Source organism: Centroberyx affinis, unplaced genomic scaffold, assembly GCF_046629955.1.
Source record: "Centroberyx affinis isolate AG114_WGS23_722 - 3 ecotype Tasmania unplaced genomic scaffold, CSIRO-AGI_Caff_v1 ptg001352l_1, whole genome shotgun sequence".
Taxonomy (NCBI): domain Eukaryota; kingdom Metazoa; phylum Chordata; class Actinopteri; order Beryciformes; family Berycidae; genus Centroberyx; species Centroberyx affinis.
The window spans coordinates 122,501-145,026 of NW_027279843.1; the positions used below are offsets into that span (position 1 = coordinate 122,501).

Here is a 22,526-nt window from a genome sequence, read left to right on the forward strand (position 1 = left end):
TGTGTATTCTGAACAAAACACACTATCAATACAAATAAGGGGAAAAAGATTTTTTTTTTCTCAAAATGTTCTACAGTAAAACTCCTCAAACAACAAAAGCGCAGTAGAAGAAAACAAAAACATTTGTGCTAGAAAAAAAAGAACAGAAAAAAGCTAAATCTCTCCTTCTTTGTGGGTCTGGACATCAGTTCACAGTGTTGTAGAAGTGTGTTACATATTACTGTGAATTACAAACTGAGTGTAAAGCAGAGAGCGTGTGTTCAGTTTGGCTCACTTGGTAAAAGCTTTGGCTACAAGTGTTAATGGTTTCAGAGACAGAGCTTCAAGAATCACTGTTAGTGTTGAAGCATTCAGAGAAAACTGTAGCCTAAGTAAAAGTAGAAATACCACAGTATCAAAATACTCTGTTACAAGTAAAAGTCCTGCATTCAAAATGTTACTGAAGTAAAAGTACAAAAGTATTAGCATCAAAATGTACTTAAAGCAACAAAAGTACTCATTATGCAGAATGGCCCATTTCAGAATAATACAGTATATATTATATTATTGAATTATAATTATTGATGCATTAATGTGTAAGCATCACTTTAATGTTGCAGCTGGAAAAGGTGGGGCTGATTTCCACTACTTTATATACTGCTGGGTAGCTTACAGTAATCTATAATAATACATCACAATTTATTAGTTGATTATATTTTGTATTAATAATCTGAATATGCAAAGTAACTAGTAACTTAAGCTATCAAATAAAGGTAGTGGAGTAAAAAGTACAATATTTCCCTCTGAACTGTAGTGGAGTAGAAGTATAAAGTAGCATGAAATGGTAATACTCAAGTAAAGTACAAGTACCTCAAAACTGAATTAAATCCATCCATCACAGAACAGATTGTGTGTCTCTCCATCAGAAACAGAAACCGGATCAACGTAAACTGACAAACTGTGGATCCATTCACAGTGAGAAGAGGAATCTGACTTTACTTTGTTTCTGCACTTTATTTTCTCATTTCTAATGTTTCCAGTGAAAAGAATCCAGTGTGAACTCTGTCCTCTCTCCTGTTAGAACCACATGGAAAAGATCACAGCTGACAACGTTCTCTGTTCTAAAGAGGAACTCAGGAACTTTTACTCAGGACATTTTAGATCAAACACTTTGTACTTTTACTGAAGGAGATTTTTTACACCAGAACTTTGACTTCTACTGCAGTAAAATATCAGCAGAGTAACAGTTCTTCTGATGGGAGTTTAACCTCTAACCCCGACAGTGTTAGTGCCTTGCTCATCATCCCTCTCTCTCCCCCTCTCCCTCTCTCTCCCTCTCTCTCTCTCTCTCTCTCTCTCCCCCCCTCTCTCTCTCTCCCTCTCTCTCTCTCTCTCTCCCCCTCCCTCTCTCCCTCTCTCCCCCCCCCCCTCTCTCTCTCTCCCCCTCTCTCTCTCTCTCTCTCTCTCTCTCCAGGATAAAGGAGCTGTGTCAGCAGTTTCCTCATGGCATCACAGATCAGGTGATCCAGAACGACATGCCGCACCTGGAGCCGCAGCAGAGAGCGCTCGCCATCAACAAGCTGCTGTCACTGGTCAGTTCACCTGCTGCCTGATCAATACAGCCAGGATACCATGTGATCAATAAAAGTTCAGTCTCTGAGACTCAGATCTTTCCAGCGATGCCATTGGCTGCTAGAATGTAAACAACAATTAGTCTCATTAGTGATTACTACAGCAGAATAACATGGAGCTGATATCACCATTTCGATCTCAGGATAACGAAAAATAGTTTTCTTGAGATAGAGATAATTTGCTTCAATCCCCCCCCCCCCCACCCCACCCTCTGTCGGCCATGTTGGATGTCTGTCTCACAGAATTGAACAGACGGTTAATTTCTGTCTGTTTCTGAATGAACTGATCATTTCATCACTGATCCATCTGATTGATTTAGTGTTTAGATGTCAGGCTGCATGTTATTAACTACACTGCTCTGTGTGTGTGTGTGTGTGTGTGTGTGTGTGTGTGTGTGTGTGTGTGTGTGTGTGTGTGTGTGTGTGTGTGTGTGTGTGTGTGTGTGTGTGTGTGTGTGTGTGTGTGCAGGGTCAGCTGGACCTGCTGAGGAACAGCACAGGTCTTCTGTACCGCATGAAGGACGCTCAGACCGCCAGGTGAGTCAGAACCTGCAGCCGGTTCACCTGCTGCCTCTTTTCCACTCAGATCCATTCAGTTCAGCACAGACCAGCTCAGGCTGTCGTCAGCTGACTGTTACCAAGCAACCGAGCTGTAACCTTTTATAATGATGACATCATCCTCTTCTTCACCAAACCTTGTTTACTAATGCGAGTAAAGAAACTTTATTTGGTACCAAAAACACGTCAAGCTATTCTAAAGATGTTTTCTTTAACTGCCGATTCATAACTAATTATAAATGCATGTTTTGTTATGCTAATTTGAGCTCATTAACTCTAACATTAACATGTCTGTCTGTGGTTCAGGAAGGTTTTTATCTCTAGCTGCAGGTTATACGGTTCAGAGCTTATTGTCAGGTGTTTTTTGTTAATGTCAGCTAGTGAGAATCCAGAACCTGAAGGAAACCTCACAGCTGGATCAGTGAAGAGCTGCTGTGAGAAAATAAACTCCGACACAGAGAATATTTATTCAGACATAAGGTCGGAAAACACAGAGACGGGAACGTCGGGAATATTTTTTTCTGTTTAATGTCGGCTAGTGACTCATATATGGCTCTGAAGGAATATTGGTAACTTGTCAGATGTGAGCTGAAACATTTGTTTATGTGACTGAACGCAGACGCAGGCTGATGGTGAATTAAGAGTCTGAATTCACTCAGTAATCATGTGATTTACTGATTAGTGCACTGACAGAGCAGCAGGGAAACAGGTGAGGGAGCAGAGATCTTTCTGCTCCACATGTAGATCAAGAAGTAAAGCTACGACACTTTTACTGCGATGGTAATCCATTACTTCAGAATAACTACTAACAGACATGTGAAGTTGTTGTCATCGGTTGCTTGGCAACGCCAGACGCACCTGTAGCACAGCCGTCCAAACAGCTGATAAGCGTGCTGCGTTCACTGTCCTCGTGTTTTCCAGGCCTCAGAGCTGCATGTGAGTCTGAATCGGCCCTGAAGGGCGAGTCTGTCTGCCGTCTGAAAGTGAATAAAACCCAAATCAGTGATTCTGTGATCTGTTGCTCCGGTAGAGCAGTTTTTCTTTCCATTCACTGCCATCGTCTGGAGGAACAGTCTGGAAGTCACTTCTAGCTCATAAAGGAACGCTGACACAGCAGATTCTGACTATATATAAAAAACTAGTCGCTCACTTTTTTTCACATATTTACAATTACTGCAATTATTCTTCGTTCCATCATCATCAGTTTCCTCTGACTGGATCTCTGTGTTCCACTGGTTCTGACTGAAAGGTTTAATCAACATAAAGAAAGAGATTCACTTCAAAACATTCAGCAGCAGGATGGTTTTTTATCTCGTCAGAATCTGCTGTGTCGGCGTTCCTTTATGTGCTGGAAGTGATTTTCAGACTTCAGTTCTCCAGTCTGCTCTGCCAGAGCAACAGATCACAGAATCACTGATTTGGGGTTTTATCATGGAGGAAGAGACACGACCCAAGACTCTACCAGCGGCACACAGAGAGTTAAACTCAGGTTCTGATCCCGGCTCAGAAAGTCCGTTTTAAAGCCTGAATCTCAGCAGCTGGTCGAGTAACGGTCGATCATGAGTATTGATCGACCGATCAGATATATCATGTTCTGTTTGTGATTGGTTCTGACTGCGGCTCCTGTCTCTCCCAGTAAGATGAAAGGATCGGACAACCAGGAGAAGCTGGTCTACCAGATCATCGAGGACGCAGGGAACAAAGGTACCGTCTGATCCAGGTTCCTCTCAGAACCGGTTCCTCTCAGGACCGGGTTCCTGACAGGACCGGGTTCCCCTCAGGACCGGGTGCCTCTCAGGACCGGGTTCCTCTCAGGACCGGGTTCCTGACAGGACCGGGTTCCTCTCAGGACCGGGTTCCCCTCAGGACCGGGTTCCTCTCGGGACCGGGTTCCTGACAGGACCGGGTCCTCTCAGAACAGGTTCCTGACAGAGCAGAGTTCTACTTTTTCTTTGCAGATAGTTTCAGATTTTTTCATATATTTTCATGTAAATATTTTTCAGATTTTCCATTCATTTGTTCTGCTGCTGTCATTCTGCTCACCTGCATATCTTCTGTAAATCTATAATACTTTTTGTTGAAATTGGTTGCGTTAAGTTTTTTCTGTATGTTATCCATACTAACATTTATTTTTTTAACATTTTAATTTTTACTTTATGCCTCAGGCAGGTCGGTGCGTCTCTTCACTCTTCTAAGTCAGTTACTGTCATTTTTAAATAATTTAAATCTGTTGTTTTAAATGTTAGAATTGAATCTTTCCAAATGTTCGTTTTAAATCACATGAGGAAACACTTAGTTATATTTTCCTCCTCCAGCTGATTCCTTGTTGAACCCCAAAATCCATCGACTTTCTCCTGTTGAAACACTTTGTTTCTAAACATTTCTATCTTTTGTTTTATTGAATTTTCATTATATAGTTTTTATTTCTGATTGTTTTGTCTGTCAAGCTCTTTAACAAATCCTGGTGTTAATAAAGGTTCAAGAGTCACAGTGCTGCTGGCTGACAGTGAAACGTTTTATTTTGAAATCTGATTAAAATAATGTGTAACAGGCAACAAACCCTTCAGAGACATTACTGTCAGTCACAGTGGGATATAGAATATACCAAAACATCAATATCAAGAAAAATACTGATAAATAGTATTCAAACTTGTCAGTTTCTCAGTCTGGTTTAGTTTTCCTCTTCTACAGTCACCGGCCTTCTTCTTCTTCTTCTTCTTCTTCTTCTTCTGCTTCTTCTTCTTCTTCTTCTTCTTCTTCTTCTGCTGCTTCTTCTGCTTCTTTCTTCTTCTTCTTCTTCTTCTTCTTCTTCTGCTTCTTCTGCTTCTTCTTCTTCTTCTTCTTCTTCTTCTTCTTCTCCTTCGCCTCCTCCTCCTCCTCCTCCTCCTCCTCTAAACATGCGGTCGGCTGCTGAAAACTCAAAGTGTCTTCTTGAGTTTTGGACTCTGTCAGCCTCCGTAGCTCCTGCCTGCTGTCCGGCCCCCAGGACTCTCAGGCTTAATCTGCGGTCTGGTCCGGCCTGTCCAGCTCAGATACAGTTCGACAAACCTGATTGGACGGTGGATGTAGGCGGGACAGAGCGACGACGACGACCAAAATGGCCGCCGGCAAAGGAACTGGATGATAGTGAACTAGATTTAGAGATTTCATCAGTCCTTAAAAACCAAATGGATCGACGAATTAAAACCGGAACAGTCAGCTGATCAGAAGCTGGGAAGTGAAGGACACCGTGACAGATAGAGAGCCTAAGCCCCGCCCCTTCCCCTGTCCACCATGGGACCTTATTTCAGACAAAATCTGTCCGGTAGTCAACGGCGAGAGACAAATAATTGTTTGATCCCATTTGAATTGTGCCATGAATCACACAGATGATGTTTTGTCGGTTTAAAAGATAATTTAGCAAGTGAAGAAAGTGTCAGTTTGTGGTAAAACAGTAAAGTAAAGTTTAGTTTAGTGTTTCAGGCTCAGTGAACTACATCTCTGTCTCACCGACACCAACATGAAGGAAACATAGGAAACACACAGCATGGCGTTAACGTTAGCCCCCACTGTACTGAAACTATCCTAAAGCAGTTTAAATCCCTTCTTCTACCTTCCAGGTTGTGTTTAATACTCCTGCTGTCTGAGAGGGACTGAGCTTCAGGCTCTGGGAGCTTGTGGAGAGAGAAAGTGATGATGTCACTTACGCCACTTTTGGGTGTGTCGTCTTTCTAATTATGTATTTTCACAGTCTGATACTTCAACAGTTTTACCACAAACTGACACTTTCTTGACCTGCAAAATTATCTTTTAAATTGACAAAACATCATCTGTGACACTTCTATCATTTTCAGTCGGAAGTCGCAACGGCGCATTTGTGGATAAACGTGATTTTATGAGAAAAGATCGATTTTTGGCTGTTTTGGGGTTTCAACAGATTTTAATAAAATAAAGCCTTTCATTCTGTGTAAAAATTATTGTGAAATTCAACCGGTAAATATAGTTTTGAAGCTTGTAAAGGTTCTCCCCTTACTATGGTGTGTGTGTGTGTGTGTGTGTGTGTGTGTGTGTGAGAGAGAGAGAGAGAGAGATTGAATTTAATTGATATTATTAAATATCGCGCAATGGACTGATATAATATCAGACTACTTTTTAACACTTAATTAATTGACTTTAAACTTTGAGGCCCTTTTTCTCAAAAACATAGTTTGGAAACAGTCCGGACATCAAGAGGTGCTTCTCACTCAATCTTTGGAGTACAAAGATAATTTTGATATCACCAGAAAGCTTAAACTCTCCTCTTTCCAACAGTGTATTCAACTCAAAATGGTTTGAGGGGTCAATGTGACTGGAAATGATAGAGCAGGTCACATATGTGTAATTCATGGCACAATTCAAACGGGATCAAACAATTATTCGCCTCTCGCCTTTGACTACCGTACAGATTTTTTCTGAAATAAGGTCCCATGGTGCACAGTGGAAGGGGCGGGGCTTAGGCTCTCTATTACATCACTCTGCTTTGCTGCTGTGATTGGTCAGAGATTTAGATAACTGACACCAACCAATCGGTCGGGGCGAGAAATCCCGTCAGCGAATCAGTGGACAGACTGAGGCTCTTGGGGCCGGACAGCAGGCTGCTGGGTGGAAGTCAGTCCCGGAGTCATGTGGAGGTTTTCCAGAGTCGATGGTTTGTTGTGTTTTCCCGCTTTAGGAATCTGGAGCAGAGACATCCGCTTCAAGAGCAACCTCCCTCTGACGGAGATCAACAAGATCCTGAAGAACCTGGAGAGCAAGAAGCTGATCAAGGCCGTCAAGTCTGTCGCTGTGAGTCCAGCAGCCAGGGTCCCTTCACACTTCCATTTAAAAAAAAAACAAATCCCATACTTCTCCAGACCTGTTGTAAAGATTTTGGTTGGTGTTCAGTGTAAAATATTATGTGAACTGGACCAGATCAGTGCAGCAGAACGTGTTTTGTCAGCTCAACTCTGCAGGACGCTGAAATAAAATCAATTTTATCAATCAATCCCCGCCGAGTTCAGACAGTAGGAGCTTTTGAAGGCAGATAGCAGCTTTTCAGGATTGTTGTCAGCTCATATTTTGTCCAGATCAGGATCTTTATATTTGACATTTTCAAGTCCTAAAACTTCCCAGTGTTCAGAGTTTCCTCCAGAGTTTTCTTCTCGTCGGGGTGGAAAAGCCTCTGAAACATTTAGAGCATCGTGGGAAACTAAAACTCTCCACTGACACCAGGAGAATAATAATAATAATAATTGTAATGATTAATAAACATATTAATGTATACTTGTGTAGAATCTGATCAAAATGTCTCATTAGAATCAGTTCAGGTTCAGGTCTTCCTATAATCAGTGTAGTATTGATCAGTTCGACAATAAGTATGTTATTAATCAAACTGCATCATATTACAAAAATATAGTCTAAAAAACAAAAAAAAGATAAAACCAACGTTGTGATTCTTATTTCCTGAAAAGTTGACAATGTGGAGATTCAAAGTTTTCACCGACAGCAGAGACACCAGAGCAGATATCAGAGTAGGAATGGGCATTTTAAGTAATTTCAATATTCGAGTACTCCCATTAAATTATTATAGTTAATTATTATATAGTAGTCGAGTACTCGCAAAAAAAACGTAAGACTATGGTCCGAAATTAACACCCAAGGGAAAATGTGGGTGGGGGTCCGTGTCCTCCTGGAAACACACAAGCGGAACCAAAGTTTGGCTAAACGCTAAACAGTTAATTTCATAGGCTATAGGCTTGTAAGAATATCTATTACTATCTAATGCTTTCACATTTATGTAAATTGGCCAACAACAGAAAACAAGTGAAATTTGAAATTCATTTATTGAGCAGCCAGGCTGTAACGTTAGATCCTGTAACGTTAGATCCTGTAACGTTAGATCCTGTAACGTTAGATCCTGTAACGTTAGATCCTGTAACGTTAGATCCTGTAACGTTAGATCCTGTAACGTTAGATCCTGTAACGTTAGATCCTGTAACGTTAGATCCTGTAACGTTAGATCCTGTAACGTTAGATCCTGTAACGATGCGTGCGCAGCAGATCTATCATTTTTGCTGGCAGTCCCGTCCAAAAAATGTAAACTATAGAACAGGGTCAATTTACGTTTATATTTATTATACACATGTATGTTTTTTTTACATAAAAAGAAAAATGCGAGTACTCTACATGTTGAACCGTTGAACGAATACTGACGTCCAAACCGAGTACTCATGCCCATCCCGATTTCAGAACAGATTTCAGAACAGATTTCAGAGCAGATATCAGTGGGACTCTCAGCATCAGACTAACTGCAACGTCTCCTGTCTCCTGTCTCCTGTCTCATGTCTCCTGTCTCCTGTCTCCTGTCTCCTGTCTCCTGTCTCCTGTCTCCTGTCCCGTGTCTCCTGTCTCCTGTCCCGTGTCTCCTGTCTCCTGTCTCGTGTCTCCTGTCTCCTGTCTCCTGTCTCCTGTCCCGTGTCTCCTGTCTCCTGTCTCGTGTCTCCTGTCTCCTGTCTCCTGTCTCCTGTCCCGTGTCTCCTGTCTCCTGTCTCCTGTCCCGTGTCTCCTGTCTCCTGTCTCCTGTCTCCTGTCTCCTGTCCCGTGTCTCCTGTCTCCTGTCTCCTGTCTCCTGTCTCCTGTCTCCTGTCTCCTGTCTCGTGTCTCGTGTCTCCTGTCTCCTGTCTCCTGTCTCCTGTCTCGTGTCTCGTGTCTCGTGTCTCCTGTCTCCTGTCTCGTGTCTCGTGTCTCCTGTCCCGTGTCTCCTGTCTCCTGTCTCCTGTCTCCTGTCCCGTGTCTCCTGTCTCCTGTCTCCTGTTTCCTGTCTCCTGTCCCGTGTCTCCTGTCTCCTGTCTCCTGTCCCGTGTCTCCTGTCTCCTGTCTCCTGTCTCCTGTCTCCTGTCCCGTGTCTCCTGTCTCCTGTCTCCTGTCTCCTGTCTCGTGTCTCCTGTCCCGTGTCCCGTGTCCCGTGTCTCCTGTCTCCTGTCTCCTGTCTCCTGTCTCATGTCTCCTGTCTCATGTCTCATGTCTCATGTCTCCTGTCTCCAGGCGTCAAAGAAGAAGGTGTACATGCTGTACAACCTGCAGCCGGACCGCTCGGTCACAGGTGGAGCCTGGTACAGCGACCAGGACTTTGAGTCTGAGTTCGTGGAAGTTCTCAACCAGCAGTGCTTCAAGTTCCTGCAGAGCAAGGTGAGTCCAGAGAGGAGGAGGAGGAGGAGGAGGAGGAGGAGGAGGGGGAGGAGGAGGAGGAGGAGGAGGAGGAGGAGGCGGCTCTGCTGCCCCTGCTGGATGAACACAGTATGACCTCACACCGTATGACCTCACACACAGAGGTCGTAGAGCCTGAAGGTCAAACTGTGTTCAGATGGTGGCCAGGCTGTGAAGCTTCAGGCCTGTCTGGCAGGCTGCAGAGGCCCGGGACAGGTTACAGGTTACAGGTTACAGGTTACAGGTTACAGGTTACAGGTTACAGGTTACAGGTTACAGGTTACAGGTCAAAGGTTACAGGTTACAGGTTACAGGTTACAGGTTAAAGGTTACAGGTTACAGGTTACAGGTTACAGGTCAAAGGTTACAGGTTACAGGTTACAGGTCAAAGGTTACAGGTTACAGGTTACAGGTTACAGGTTAAAGGTTACAGGTTACAGGTTACAGGTTACAGGTTAAAGGTTACAGGTTACAGGTTACAGGTTACAGGTTACAGGTTACAGGTTACAGGTTACAGGTTAAAGGTTACAGGTTACAGGTTACAGGTTACAGGTTACAGGTTACAGGTTACAGGTTAAAGGTTACAGGTTACAGGTTACAGGTTAAAGGTTACAGGTTACAGGTTACAGGTTACAGGTCAAAGGTTAAAGGTTATGGAATAGTTCACCCAAAAATGAAAACTCAGTCATTACTAGAGTTGTTCCGATACAATACCAGTTTGGGAAATGCCTCTGATACAGCCTGACATGCTGATCGGGTCTCGGTGAGTCTATGCACCGATCTGATGTCATGTGATTTATTAGCCCCGAAAAAAATCAACTTTAAAGTAGTTTCACCAGGATAAAACGTACGTTTTCCCGGAAATCTATACTTATATACTAAATTTATACTGTTACTGTACTATTTAAAATTTTTGGTCAAAAGTGTTTTTATTCAAGAGCATTTTTTTTACAAATATTAACATTAATCACATTGGACAGAAAGAAGATATGATCAAGAAAAATTAAAGGAATAAGCATACAATCAAAACATGACAAAAAGTACAGTTTAACCTGAGCCAGGCCAGACAACACTGATATCAGTCATATCACATCCATACAGGGTTAGTAGTATACAGCTGTTAAAAAATAATAATAATTTTTGGTTTTTTTTAACACACTGGTATCGGATCGGTACTCGGTATCGGCCGATCTTAGAGTTCCCAGAATAACAAAAAATAACCACAAGATGACTCCATACAGCTTGTGAAGCTTAAAAAGTAACTAAACCCCAAACCCAAATCTTTGGTGAACCCTGACACCTAATGGTGAAAAGTAGGGTACTGAACTGGCCTTCTCCTATTGGCTGGTCTTTGTGCCAGGTGATGTCACCACCTGTTGTACTCTATAGAGGGTGACATCACAGGGCACAGAGACCAGCCAATAGCAGATGACCAGTTCAGTACCCTACTTTTCACCATTAGGTGTCAGGCTTCACCACAGGTTTAGGTGGGGTTTAGTTTCTCTTTAATCCAAGTCTTCTGACGCCATGCGATCGCTCTGAGTGGAGAAAAATGAAATTTGATCCTTTATTTCATGAAAACAGAGTAGAGCTGCATTGTATGTACTTCCATATACCAAACCTTGTGCGGCCACAGTGGCTACGCAAGGTTTTCATTTTTGGGTGAACTATTCCTTTTAAACAGTGTTGTGTCTCAGGCTGAAGCGGCCCGGGACAGGTTACAGGTCACAGGTTAAAGGTTAAAGGTTAAAGGTTAAAGGTTAAACAGTGTTGTGTCTCTCCAGGCTGAAGCGGCCCGGGACAGGTCACAGGTCACAGGTTAAAGGTTAAAGGTTAAAGGTTAAAGGTTAAACAGTGTTGTGTCTCTCCAGGCTGAAGCGGCCCGGGACAGGTTACAGGTCACAGGTCACAGGTTAAAGGTTAAAGGTTAAACAGTGTTGTGTCTCTCCAGGCTGAAGCGGCCCGGGACAGTAAGCAGAGCCCCATGGTCCAGAGGAACAGCTCCTTCGCCACGTCGCACGAAGTCTGGAAATACATCTGTGAGCTGGGGATCAGCAAGGTGAGGCTGCACCTCCCGCTGCTGAGGGCCGCCCAGGGACACAAACCCAACGCACCCTTCTGTTAGAAACGAGTGGGAAAACCTTTGTTTTCCAGATTAGCCGGGAGACACACCTGCAACTTTTCACCTGCAACTAACTAAACTAAATATGTGACAAAAAGAAAGGGAACAAGGACCATACAGCTCTGAAAGGGACATCAGTGATTCTCTTTCCTAATTTTCAGCTGTGATACTGAGGAGATAATAATCCAAGTGATTACTGATTTCTAATGATTTTGATTTTGATGTCTGACAGTAAAATATGCAGGTAACGTTTCTATGGTAACAGAGATGTCTCTGATTGGTGGGAACTCGCTAAAGCTTGTGGGTAGTGTAGTATTTCACGAGGAACTCAGGAATAAAACAGGATTTATTAACGAGAAAGTAGAACTCAGGTTGATTGTAGATTAACATTTCAGCTCCACAGGAGCTTTGAATTTCCACAGAACTAAAGAAAATAAAATCCAAACCGAGTGTCTGTCCTCCTTCAGGTGGATCTGTCCATGGACGACATCGAGACGATCCTGAACACGCTGATCTACGACGGGAAGGTGGAGATGACCGTGATCGCCGCCAAGGAAGGCACAGTGGGCAGCGTGGACGGCCAGGTGAAGCTCTACCGCGGCGTGAACGCCATCATCCAGCCCACCGGCCTGGTGAAGGCGCCCTGCGGCCTGTGTCCGGTACGCTGTGGGACCTCCTCGCTCTGAGCTTCATGTTTAAACGTCACACGGTCGCTCTGTGGGTCGAGGACATGAGACGCCCGTATGAAACCGCTTCAGACCCACCGCATTAATTCAGACGTCAGGATGAAAACAAAGATGGTTTTTCATGTTCTTTGAGATTTTGGAAATACGAGGTTTTCACCCGACAGCGACCTTCTGCAACAGCTGCCAGCTGATGTCATAATGTGTTACATTATCATACTTATCATCTTACATTATCAGGAAATACAATCTCACACTATCAGGTAATACAGTTACAGTATCTGGTTCATTAGTTGCAGTCAGCAGGTCAACTTCACTCGAGTCTGAAATCAAGTCCCAAGTCTAAATTACCAAGTCCAGTCCAAGTCATTAAAGTCAAGTCTCAAGTCTAAATGTAGAACAGCAAGTCAAGTCAGAACAAATCAAGAGTCCAGTATCAATTTAATATCTTAAAGAAAACTAAATATCTAGGACTTTTCAATGCAATATGGTTTTAATAGGATAAAAACTTGGTAAGAGCATCATGAGTTTGATTTCTATAATCAGTTTCAACTTCAATAAATTCAATCATTCCATACAAATTCAGAAAACAGAATTTAAATTCAGTCGTCTGCTGGAACAAATCTCATCACTTTCAATCTAAGTCATTTACACAAACACAAGATCTCAAGTCAAGACTTTAGAAACCTTTTCAAGTCATCAGAGTACAAGTCAGAGTCAAGTCCCAAGTCACCAGAACCCAAGTCAGAGTCAAGTCCCAAGTCTTCTCTTCATGCATCATAACTGATCTGAACTGAACTGAACTGAACTGAACTGAACTGAACTGAACTGAACTGTTTGAGGGAAAATGAATAATCTTCTCCTCTTTTCTCTCCTCAGGTGTTTGATGACTGTCATGAAGGAGGAGAAATCTCTCCGTCTAACTGCATCTACATGACAGAGTGGCTGGACTTCTGACCTCCAGCTCTGCTCCCTTTGCTTTTTCTCTGTGATGAAAAACTTTATGTTTCTGGGGGTTTTTTTCTCCCAGCGATCTGTGATCCATGTGAATTTATTTTGTATTTATCTTGAGTTTAATAAAGCTGGAAGCTGGCACAGGGGGATGAAACATGCTGTGGGTTCGCTTCATGCAGATTCCTGTTCAGAAAGAATTTGGTAATTTCCACATCTTGGTAAGTTTGGAATTTACACAAGTATGAAAAAGTATGGAATAATGTAGTTGTGTTGTCCTGATATGATTCAACATCCTGTGGTTTTACACTCCGTCATCTCACACCTTCTGATATTTGTCACTATGAAGAATAAAGTTCTATAGCAGTGGTTCTCAACGTGAGGTCCGGGGACCACCAGGGGTCCTCGAGGGCATTCCAGGGGGTCCCCAGCAAATTGTTAAACTTCATGATTTCATTTACAAGAACAATTATAGAATGTAGAAGAATAATTATTTTGATCATAGTTTCACTGTTATCTCTCCACCTGCAATACAGATACTTATGTAATTCTGGACAAAATCATATAGAACAATAAAAATATTCTCAGATTTTGGTCCGAGAGACAAAATCTCATCAAATCGGGGTCCATGGCCCTAATGTGGACTAAATTAGGGTCCTTGATATGAAAAAGGTTGAGAACTGTTCTATAGTGATGTGGCAGAGAGAGTGGAGACGAGACGACTCAGCACAAATCAGACCGAACACCAAAATCTTGAAAAAGTCTGGAATTTTGAAACCGTGTAGGAACTTTATGTATAATACTGTATGTACTGTTCATATATCACAATATCAGTTAATGCATATCGTTTCAGTTCTACTTGTAGGAAAATAACATTTTGACAATATTCAATACCTTAAAATTGATATCGGTAACAAAACTGGTTTACAGTTCATATGATCAATGTTTATATCTGTTGACATTTCTACATTTACAGAATTTATCTGACGGTTTAAGCAGAGGAACTTAGACAGTGTTCAGCTTTAAGAGACTTGAAGATATTTCACTTTGTAATTCTTATGTTTTCCTGTTGAAATGAACGGTGACAAGTGAACAGTGACATCATGCGGTCAACTTGTAAACCCTTTAAAAAGATGAACTGCTTCTAAAGAGTTCAACTTTTTAACCTTTCAGACTGAAGCCAGGACACTTCAGCTGCTTTCAGATAAACACATTTTCTCCAGGAAACAGGCTCTTTCCAGTTCAAGCTGCAGGATCGAACCTGTGACCCTCTGGTTACGGGACATTCGCCTTGAAGCAGCCGCTCTGTTTCAGAACGGTGTTGATAAATTCAAAGTGTGTTATCTGGAAATATCTGTGGAGTTCGGCTGCAGCTTGCTGCTTCTGTCTGGGCAGGAATATAATCCTGTAATCTTAAATATAATATAATCCCCGGCCCTGCAGATGTGCCAATAGATAACAGAATTTGACCAATCCCTCTAAACTAGCTAAAAATATAAAAGGAACTGGTGAATACACTACTGAGATGAGAAGTGCCAGAATCCTTCAATGTGTCTGAACTGTCCAGCTCTCCAGAAATATATAATGTTCTAATGAAGCTAAAAAAAAACTGCTACTGGACATGAAACCAGCAGTTTAGTGAAGGAAGTTGTTGAATCCGTCATTGATCCTTGATTCTCTGGTGTTGCACCTCAAGATCTCCAAGATGCTGAAGTTCTTCTAGTCAGGTGACTCTAATGTCGTCCAGTTTCTATATTGACTTGTTTATCTAAAGTTCTTGAGAAACCAGTAAGCACTTGACTGAGAACTGAGATCCATCCTGTATCCATCAGTTTGGTCTTCGGCTCTTGCAGCTTGTTCACAGAATCTCAGTAAGAACTTGTTGCTAGTTAGTTTTATATCTAAACCTCAGTGGTTGATACTGCTGACTGCAACATTCTGATTTCTGCTACATGAGTCTGGACTTCAGGATCTTACGTTGTGGGGTACCTCAAGGTTCCATTCTTGGTCCCTGAGTATTTTTATTTTCTATGAATGTCTCATCCATGATTTGTAAAGATGTTTTTCCTTTTTTGTTTGCTGATGACACAAACCTGTCTTTTATTTCCATGTGGTTCCAGAGGAACAAACTCACACTCAATATAAAGAAATCCGATTTCATGATTTCTTTGCAATAAAACTAAGAAATGAAACGACAAGGCGAAGACATTTATTAATAATGAAGGAAGTCCCTTTGACAAAGTTATTAGGTGTCATCGTAGATGAAAATCTCACATGGAAAAACCATATTGAATATTTCTCACTGATTCACCACTCTTGTTAATTAAGTCTGTATTACAGTTTAATCTACACACACACACATACTGTAACACTGTGCTTTCCTTGTGTCCATGTTACCTTAAGATACTTTTAATCCAAAAGAAATGTTTGAGAAAGATAACCAGCTCTAAGTCATCATGAGCCACCTGCTGCTGTTCACAACATTTCAGCTTCTATCCATTTAGTGTCAGCAGACTCCAGACCTGTTTGTTTATGTACAGATATACAATCTGTCCAAAACTTTATCATATTCTCTTCAGACATTCACTCATACTGCATCACTTCACTCATACTGCATTTCCCATATTGTTGCGCCTCCTGACAGCAACACACCTGAACTCAAGACGGACATTTTACTGAGTTTACATTCATCTTCTTTGTCTTTTTTTAAGTTTTAACATCAAACAGCTGAACCCCAATTCACAACCTTCTTTTCTTTCTCTCTCTGTATATTTTGTGCTTATATCTTTTTCCATTTGTTTTTATGTTTTAATTTGCACATACAGTATTAAATAAAACTTTGTGCAAATATACTAAAGTATTAATATAGTATACTAATATGCTAATGAACTCAAGATGTAAGAGATATTGCAAAATCAGCCATTGTGAAATAAGTATGACTTTATCCTAGACCATGCTTAAAAAGACAGTCAAACAGCCATTATTGAAATTAATATTAAATTAAATGAAAAAAGAAAAGAACACAGGAATGAAATAAAGCAAAAAATGGACGGTGTGACACTCAGAAGACGTTTCAACGGAGTTCCTGTGTGACCAGTGTCAGAATGCAGCAAGCCGGGTTCTCCTCTCAACTCTCCTGGTTCTCTTCTCGACTGTCCAGGTTCTCTTCTCGACTCTCAGACTTTTCTTATTGACTCTCTCCTGGTTCTCCTCTTGACTTTCCTGGTTCTCCTCTTGACTTTCCTGGTTCTCTTCTCGACTCTCCTGGTTCTCCTCTTGACTTTCCTGGTTCTCTTCTCGACTCTCCTGGTTCTCCTCTTGACTTTCCTGGTTCTCCTCTTGACTTTCCTGGTTCTCTTCTCGACTCTCCTGGTTCTCCTCTTGACTTTCCTGGTTCTCTTCTCGACTCTCCTTGTTCTCCTCTTGACTTTCCTGGTTCTCTTCTCGACTCTCCTGGTTCTCCTCTTGACTTTCCTGGTTCTCTTCTCGACTCTCCTTGTTCTCCTCTTGACTTTCCTGGTTCTCCTCTTGACTTTCCTGGTTCTCTTCTCGACTCTCCTGGTTCTCCTCTTGACTTTCCTGGTTCTCCTCTCGACTCTCCTGGTTCTCCTCTCGACTTTCCTGGTTCTCTTCTCGACTCTCCGGGTTCTCTTCTCGACTCTCCTGGTTCTCCTCTTGACTCTCCGGGTTCCCTTCTTGTCTCCCCTTGGGTTTTTCGGTTCTCCTGGTTCTCTCCCAGGTTCTCTCCCAGGTTCTCTTCTTAACTGTCCCGTCTTCACTGTTCTGAAGTTCATCATGACAAGAAACTACAGAACATACTGAAAGTCAGATTATATCCTGCAGAGACAGATCAGCTCATTTAAAGTCTATAAAGCAGGAGAATATTACAGGAATATTATAGGAATATTATTATAGTATTATAGGAACACCATAGGACTCTTAGCTTCAGTCCTAACTGGGTTCTAAAGTAGAAATGTGTGGAAGAACCACACAGGGGCTTTCAGGTTCCTTTTTATTGTTCTATTTGTTTATTCATAAAGTGAGTTATGTGTCATACTTTAGTTATTAAAGTCCTCTGCTACAGAGTGTGTGATAGTCTGACCACACAGTACTGATGATACTGACAACCAACCAAACATCACGATGGAATTCACAATGTTCTTATAATATTTCTATAGGGAACTAAAGTGAATGTGGTACTCAACAGGATATGGGATGATATGGGTGTGTGTGTGTGAGAGAGTTAGAGAGTGAGAGAGTGTGTGTGTGTGTGTGTGTGTGTGTGTGTGTGTGTGTGTGTGTGTGTGTGTGTGTTTTTATCCAATCATAGTTCACTTAAGCTTCTGTCTTTTACATCACGGATCATTAAGCATCAGACTCTAATGGCTTTCACTGCTGACTGGCATCAGAAACACTTCACCATGCAGCTGATGTTAAAAAGGAAGAGATCACTTTACAGAATGTGATATATTTAGTTTTGGAAACAAACACGACCTGAAATCCACCGTTCAAAGCTGTTTGTAATGCTGCCTCTGCACTGGAGAGTTTTACTGGCAGGTAGATTGCCAACATGAGCTGTGTACCTGTACATGTCAGGAAAAGGAAAAGAGAGAAACACACACTATTTGCTAATTTCAAAATTGTAATCTGGGCTCCTTTCCTTTCCTTTATGACATCACTGGATAGAGCCTTGACCCGCTCGTTAAGAATGTTTCATGTGATGTATCAACTTAAAGGCTCTATGTAAATAGGCATGAATTAATTATATATTGTATTTCTAAAATAAGTGCTCTGCCAGTCTAAACACACGACCAACCCCTTTAAATAATTGTGATTATTTTCACGTGTGACCCTGCATGTGCTCTAGTGTGGACCGAGGTGTTTGCAGCTCCAGGATGCGTGTACAGGTCCACACTGATGTCTTGTTCATTTCCTCTGTATTACTTTTAGTATGTTATTTATTTCCATTATCTGTATTATTTTTCAATCCTTTATGTTTGTTTGTCAGTCATGTGTAGGGGGGTGAGGGCCTGGATGTGGTGTATGAGATTGGGAACATGCTTGGGGGTTTGGGAATGGGACAGGTGTGAGAACATTTAGGTATGACTTGTCTGAATTCTTTTTCTGCTCGCCTGTTTCTGTCTTTATGTAAAACCCTCAATAAAAAGAGAATTAAAAAAATATATATTGGAATGTAATTTAATCCTCATACTTTTTAGCTTTTTATATATATGTAAAATCACAAATTACATTTTTACAAGGCAGTCACAAAGTTATCTTTCCATGGGCTTTAGCAAACATCATAATGTTAAAGCAACACTGATGTGTTTTGTTCCATGGAAGCTTCCAGCTGAGCTTCACCTGAGCTTCATATCTGATGTTTTCTTCAAACTTGTTCTCTTGCAGGTCTGGTGGCAGTACGGCGCCCCCTGCTGAAGTTATGTCACCACAATGCAGGCTTTGTTTACGTGATGATTTCATGGATTAAAGACATTTTTCACTCTAAAATATCAAAACAGGCTCCTGAGTTTCTGAAAGCAGAAACCTCTGAGCTTCTGTTTCCGTCTCCATTCAGAAAGCAGCGGATGTTTATGAGTCATATTCTGCTTCAGGAGAACAGAGATGTCACACGGCACCTTCAGTGGTTTCTGGAGGAAGACAGCTGTGTTCAAATCGATGCTCTGCAGCATCTGAGTGCTCAGCCTTCCTGAATATTACAGACGCTGAGAGAGAGTGAAGTGCATCATGGGACGGCGTCAGATGGATTAATGCACAGAACCGACGCATCGGACCATGTGAATCCTGCAGGATGTTTAAAATATTAAATATTACATAAGTATCACTTATTGTATAACATTTATTGATCTATTTATCTAGCCATTTTTGGATAACACTACTACTATTACTATGACTAATAATAATTCATTTATTTAATTAAATTTAATAATAACAATAATAAGAAGAATAATAAGAATATTACAGTGACTCTCACTTTCATATTGTGGCTTCATTATCAATAATGTTGCTGTAAGAACCATCATTAATGTAATTTCTACATCTGAAATGAGGATTTTAACGGGTTTTAACGGTCCAGTGATCATGAAACTCACCCAGCCCATAAATGACCACAGAAACTTTATATTCACATAAGAAAAAAAACATCAAAGAGGTTGTTTTTTTTTTACCTGACAGCAGCTATATGTTGTGTAAATGCACCTTTAATCAGAGCCTTGCAGTTAATGGACGGTCCTCCTCTCTGATGGAGATCCATTATGTCCATCCATAATTTAGCAGCACACACACACACACACACACACACACACACACACACACACACACACACACACACACACACACACACTGCTGAACATCCTGAGTCCACTCAGACAAACATCATGACACTGAAACACTGAATACTCTCCTTTCTTTAAATATTCACTGTAGCACCTGCTGTGTGTGTGTGTGTGTGTGTGTGTGTGTGTGTGTGTGTGTGTGTGTGTGTGTGTGTGTGTGTGTGTGTGTGTGTGTGTGTGTGTGTGGCTTCTCAGTAACTTCTTCTCCTCTGTCCCTTCATGTTTTGGTCTGTACTGGATTTTTGGTTCCACTCAACAAGCTGCTGTGGCTTTTTCTGTTTTTTCTTCTTCTTAATATGTACAATAAACTAAACTAAACTAAACTAAACTAAACTAAACTAAACTAAACTAAACTAAACTAAACTAAACTAATGCCAGTGGTGGAAAGTAACTAAGTACATTTACTCAAGTACTGTACTTAAGTACAATTTTGAGGTACTTTACTTGAGTATTTCCATTTTATGCTACTTTGTACTTATACTCCACTACATTTTAGAGGGAAATATTGTACTTTTTACTCCATTACATTTATTTCACAGCTATAGTTACTAGTTACTTTTCAGATCAATATTTTATATTTAAAACATTTGATCATCTTTATAAAATAACTCTAAAATAGCATTGTTATAGATTAGACTACCCAAAAGTATAGCTAAATTGTTAAGATTAGCTTCACGTTGACAACTTTAAAATGCTGCTTACATGTACATGTATGTCAATAAATCAGTATTAATATTCCAATAATTTATGAAAAATATAACTCTCTAAATGGGGACAGTTTGCATAATGAGTACGTTTACTTTGATACTCTAAGTACATTTTGCTGCCAATACTTATGTACTTTTACTGAAGTAAGATTTTGAATGCAGGACTTTTACTTGTAATGGAGTATCTTTACATTGTTGTATTGATACTTTTACTGAAGTAAAACATCTCAGTACTTCTTCCACCACTGACTAATGCTGAAAATTCAACGTAAAAACCATCATGGCCAGTTGGTGGTCTGAACCCTCCTGGAGCTGGACCTGGAGCTGGACCTGGAGCTGGAGCTGGAGCTGGAGCTGGACCTGGAGCTGGAGCTGGAGCTGGAGCTGGAGCTGGAGCTGGAGCTGGACCTGGACCTGGAGCTGGACCTGGACTTGGACCTGGACCTGGACCTGGACCTGGATGGTTTGAACCAGCAGTCCTCTGTCTGCTGCAGCCAGACTGGAAACAGACGGAGGAGAGTGTGATGTCACCTGTTCTGAAGCCTGGAGGTTTTGTTTACAGTCGCCTCCATGTGGAGGATGGACAGTAGATGAGTGACAGGTGGTGTGATCGCTGTGTGTTGGTGTGTGATCGCTGTGTGTTGGTGTGTGTTGGTGTGTGTTGGTGTGTGTTGGTGTGTGTTAATGAACTGTCGACTGTCTGCACAGAGGAGATTAATAAAGCATGTTGAGTGTTGAATGTTGAGTCTGGCTCAGAGGGAAGAGAAGCTCCTGGAGGTGAGGAGGTTGCTGGTTCAAATCCCAGACCGCAGACTGACTGAAGTCCTGCAGTCAGTTTCTCACCTTCTGGATCCTGCAGAGCAAAACACTGCAGCTCAGACTGGTTCTACTGGGCAGCTGCAGTGGGAATGTGAACCCCCCCCCCCCCCCCCCCACCCCCAAGTTAGGTTGCACTATTTGCAAAATTCTGTGTACAGTACGACAGTATGTATATATAGTCTACATTTCTTCTTTATTTTATTTATTAAATTGTAATTTACAACTTAGATTCAGTGTATATGTCTCTAATATTAATCGTTCTTTTAGATTTTTGTTGTGCACAGTATCTGAACAGGCACCTAAAGCATTTCCCTGTGCATTGCACTGTGTGTGGTTGTGTATGTGACAAATAAAATTTGAATTTGAATTTGGAGCTGACAGCAGATTGTAGTTTTGTTTATTTCTCAGAGGCAGAAATAATCTGATTGGTTGATCTGAGTTAAACCTCAGTGGGCGGAGCCAAAGAACCAGTTTTTCAGAGCGCAAGTTAGCTAACTGACAAACCTGAAAGAACTCAAGTTCAAATTATAAAATATAAATGTCAGTGACTTCTGTTTTGGTTCATCCATGATGTTGATGCCCAACAGCTAGTAGCTAACTAGCTTAACTAGCTAATGGCTAGTTTGAACTCCAGTTGCTGGCAGAGGTGGGAGTGAGTCACACATGTGCAAGTCACAAGCAAGTCTCAAGTCTTAACCTTCAAGTCTCAAGCCAGTCCCAAGTTACTGTGGTGAGAATCAAGTCAAGTCAAGTCGAGTCCCTGCTGTAAGTCAAGCAGGACAAGTCAAGTCATACGAAATTCTGATGATCTGCCCCAGTTTCCACATTTAAATCAGTTAACAGACAGTGATCATGAAAAGTTGAATTTTATTTTCAACATTAATGAAAACTGTTGCAGCCTGCGTACATCTTATTAATCTTGCTGATATTTGACATTTTGTGGCAATCAATAACAAGCCTCCTAAATGAACAAGTAAATATTTAATAAAAAAAAAGTCAGGTCCTTTCGAGTCATCTGTCTCAAGTCTAAGTCAAGTCTCAAGTCATGCATACCAAGTCAAATTCAAGTCGAGTCTTTTATCAGTGTTAGTCAAGCAAGTCTCAAGTCCTCAAATTTGTGACTCGAGTCAAGTCATGTGACTCGAGTCTGACTCGAGTCAAGTCATGTGACTCGAGTCAAGTCATGTGACTCGAGTCCTCCACCTCTAGTTGCTGGTGTTAGCTGCTGCTGGACTGAACAAAGCGTTCTTATGAACCAATTGTGAAAATCGGTCAGTTAAGAAATATCACCTGAGAGGAAGTGATGCTGTGTGTCAGCGGGCTGTGATTGGCTCGTGGGCAGGAGGCCGAAGAGCTTCAGCTAACACAACAACAGCTGTAGAAACAAAGATATTCATCCAGTCGCCTGAAGCTAATTTGAGACAACAGACGACTTTTGTCTTTTATTCGTCTCTGCCGACAAAATCAGGTTCCTCACTACCAAGTGTTGCCAAGCAACAGGTAAACAGTCAGGAAACAGA

At 41.5% G+C, this 22,526-nt stretch overlaps 1 protein-coding gene across 2 annotated transcripts in view; it reads left to right on the plus strand.

Annotated features, from left to right (window-relative positions):
* The window catches only part of polr3f (polymerase (RNA) III (DNA directed) polypeptide F), a 14,543-nt gene extending 1,233 nt beyond the window's left edge, over positions 1–13,310 (plus strand). Inside the window, exons 2-9 of one of the 2 annotated variants that reach the window (XM_071525890.1) lie at positions 1,454–1,571; positions 2,080–2,147; positions 3,805–3,872; positions 6,859–6,971; positions 9,210–9,353; positions 11,323–11,430; positions 11,961–12,152; positions 13,056–13,309. In XM_071525890.1, coding sequence (XP_071381991.1) covers positions 1,454–1,571; positions 2,080–2,147; positions 3,805–3,872; positions 6,859–6,971; positions 9,210–9,353; positions 11,323–11,430; positions 11,961–12,152; positions 13,056–13,133 — 889 coding nt within the window. In that variant the 3' untranslated portion in view covers positions 13,134–13,309. Of the gene's footprint in view, positions 1–1,453; positions 1,572–2,079; positions 2,148–3,804; positions 3,873–6,858; positions 6,972–9,209; positions 9,354–11,322; positions 11,431–11,960; positions 12,153–13,055 lie in introns of both variants that reach the window. The other variant, XM_071525892.1, reaches the window with a different exon arrangement.
* The last annotated feature ends 9,216 nt before the right edge of the window (positions 13,311–22,526 follow it).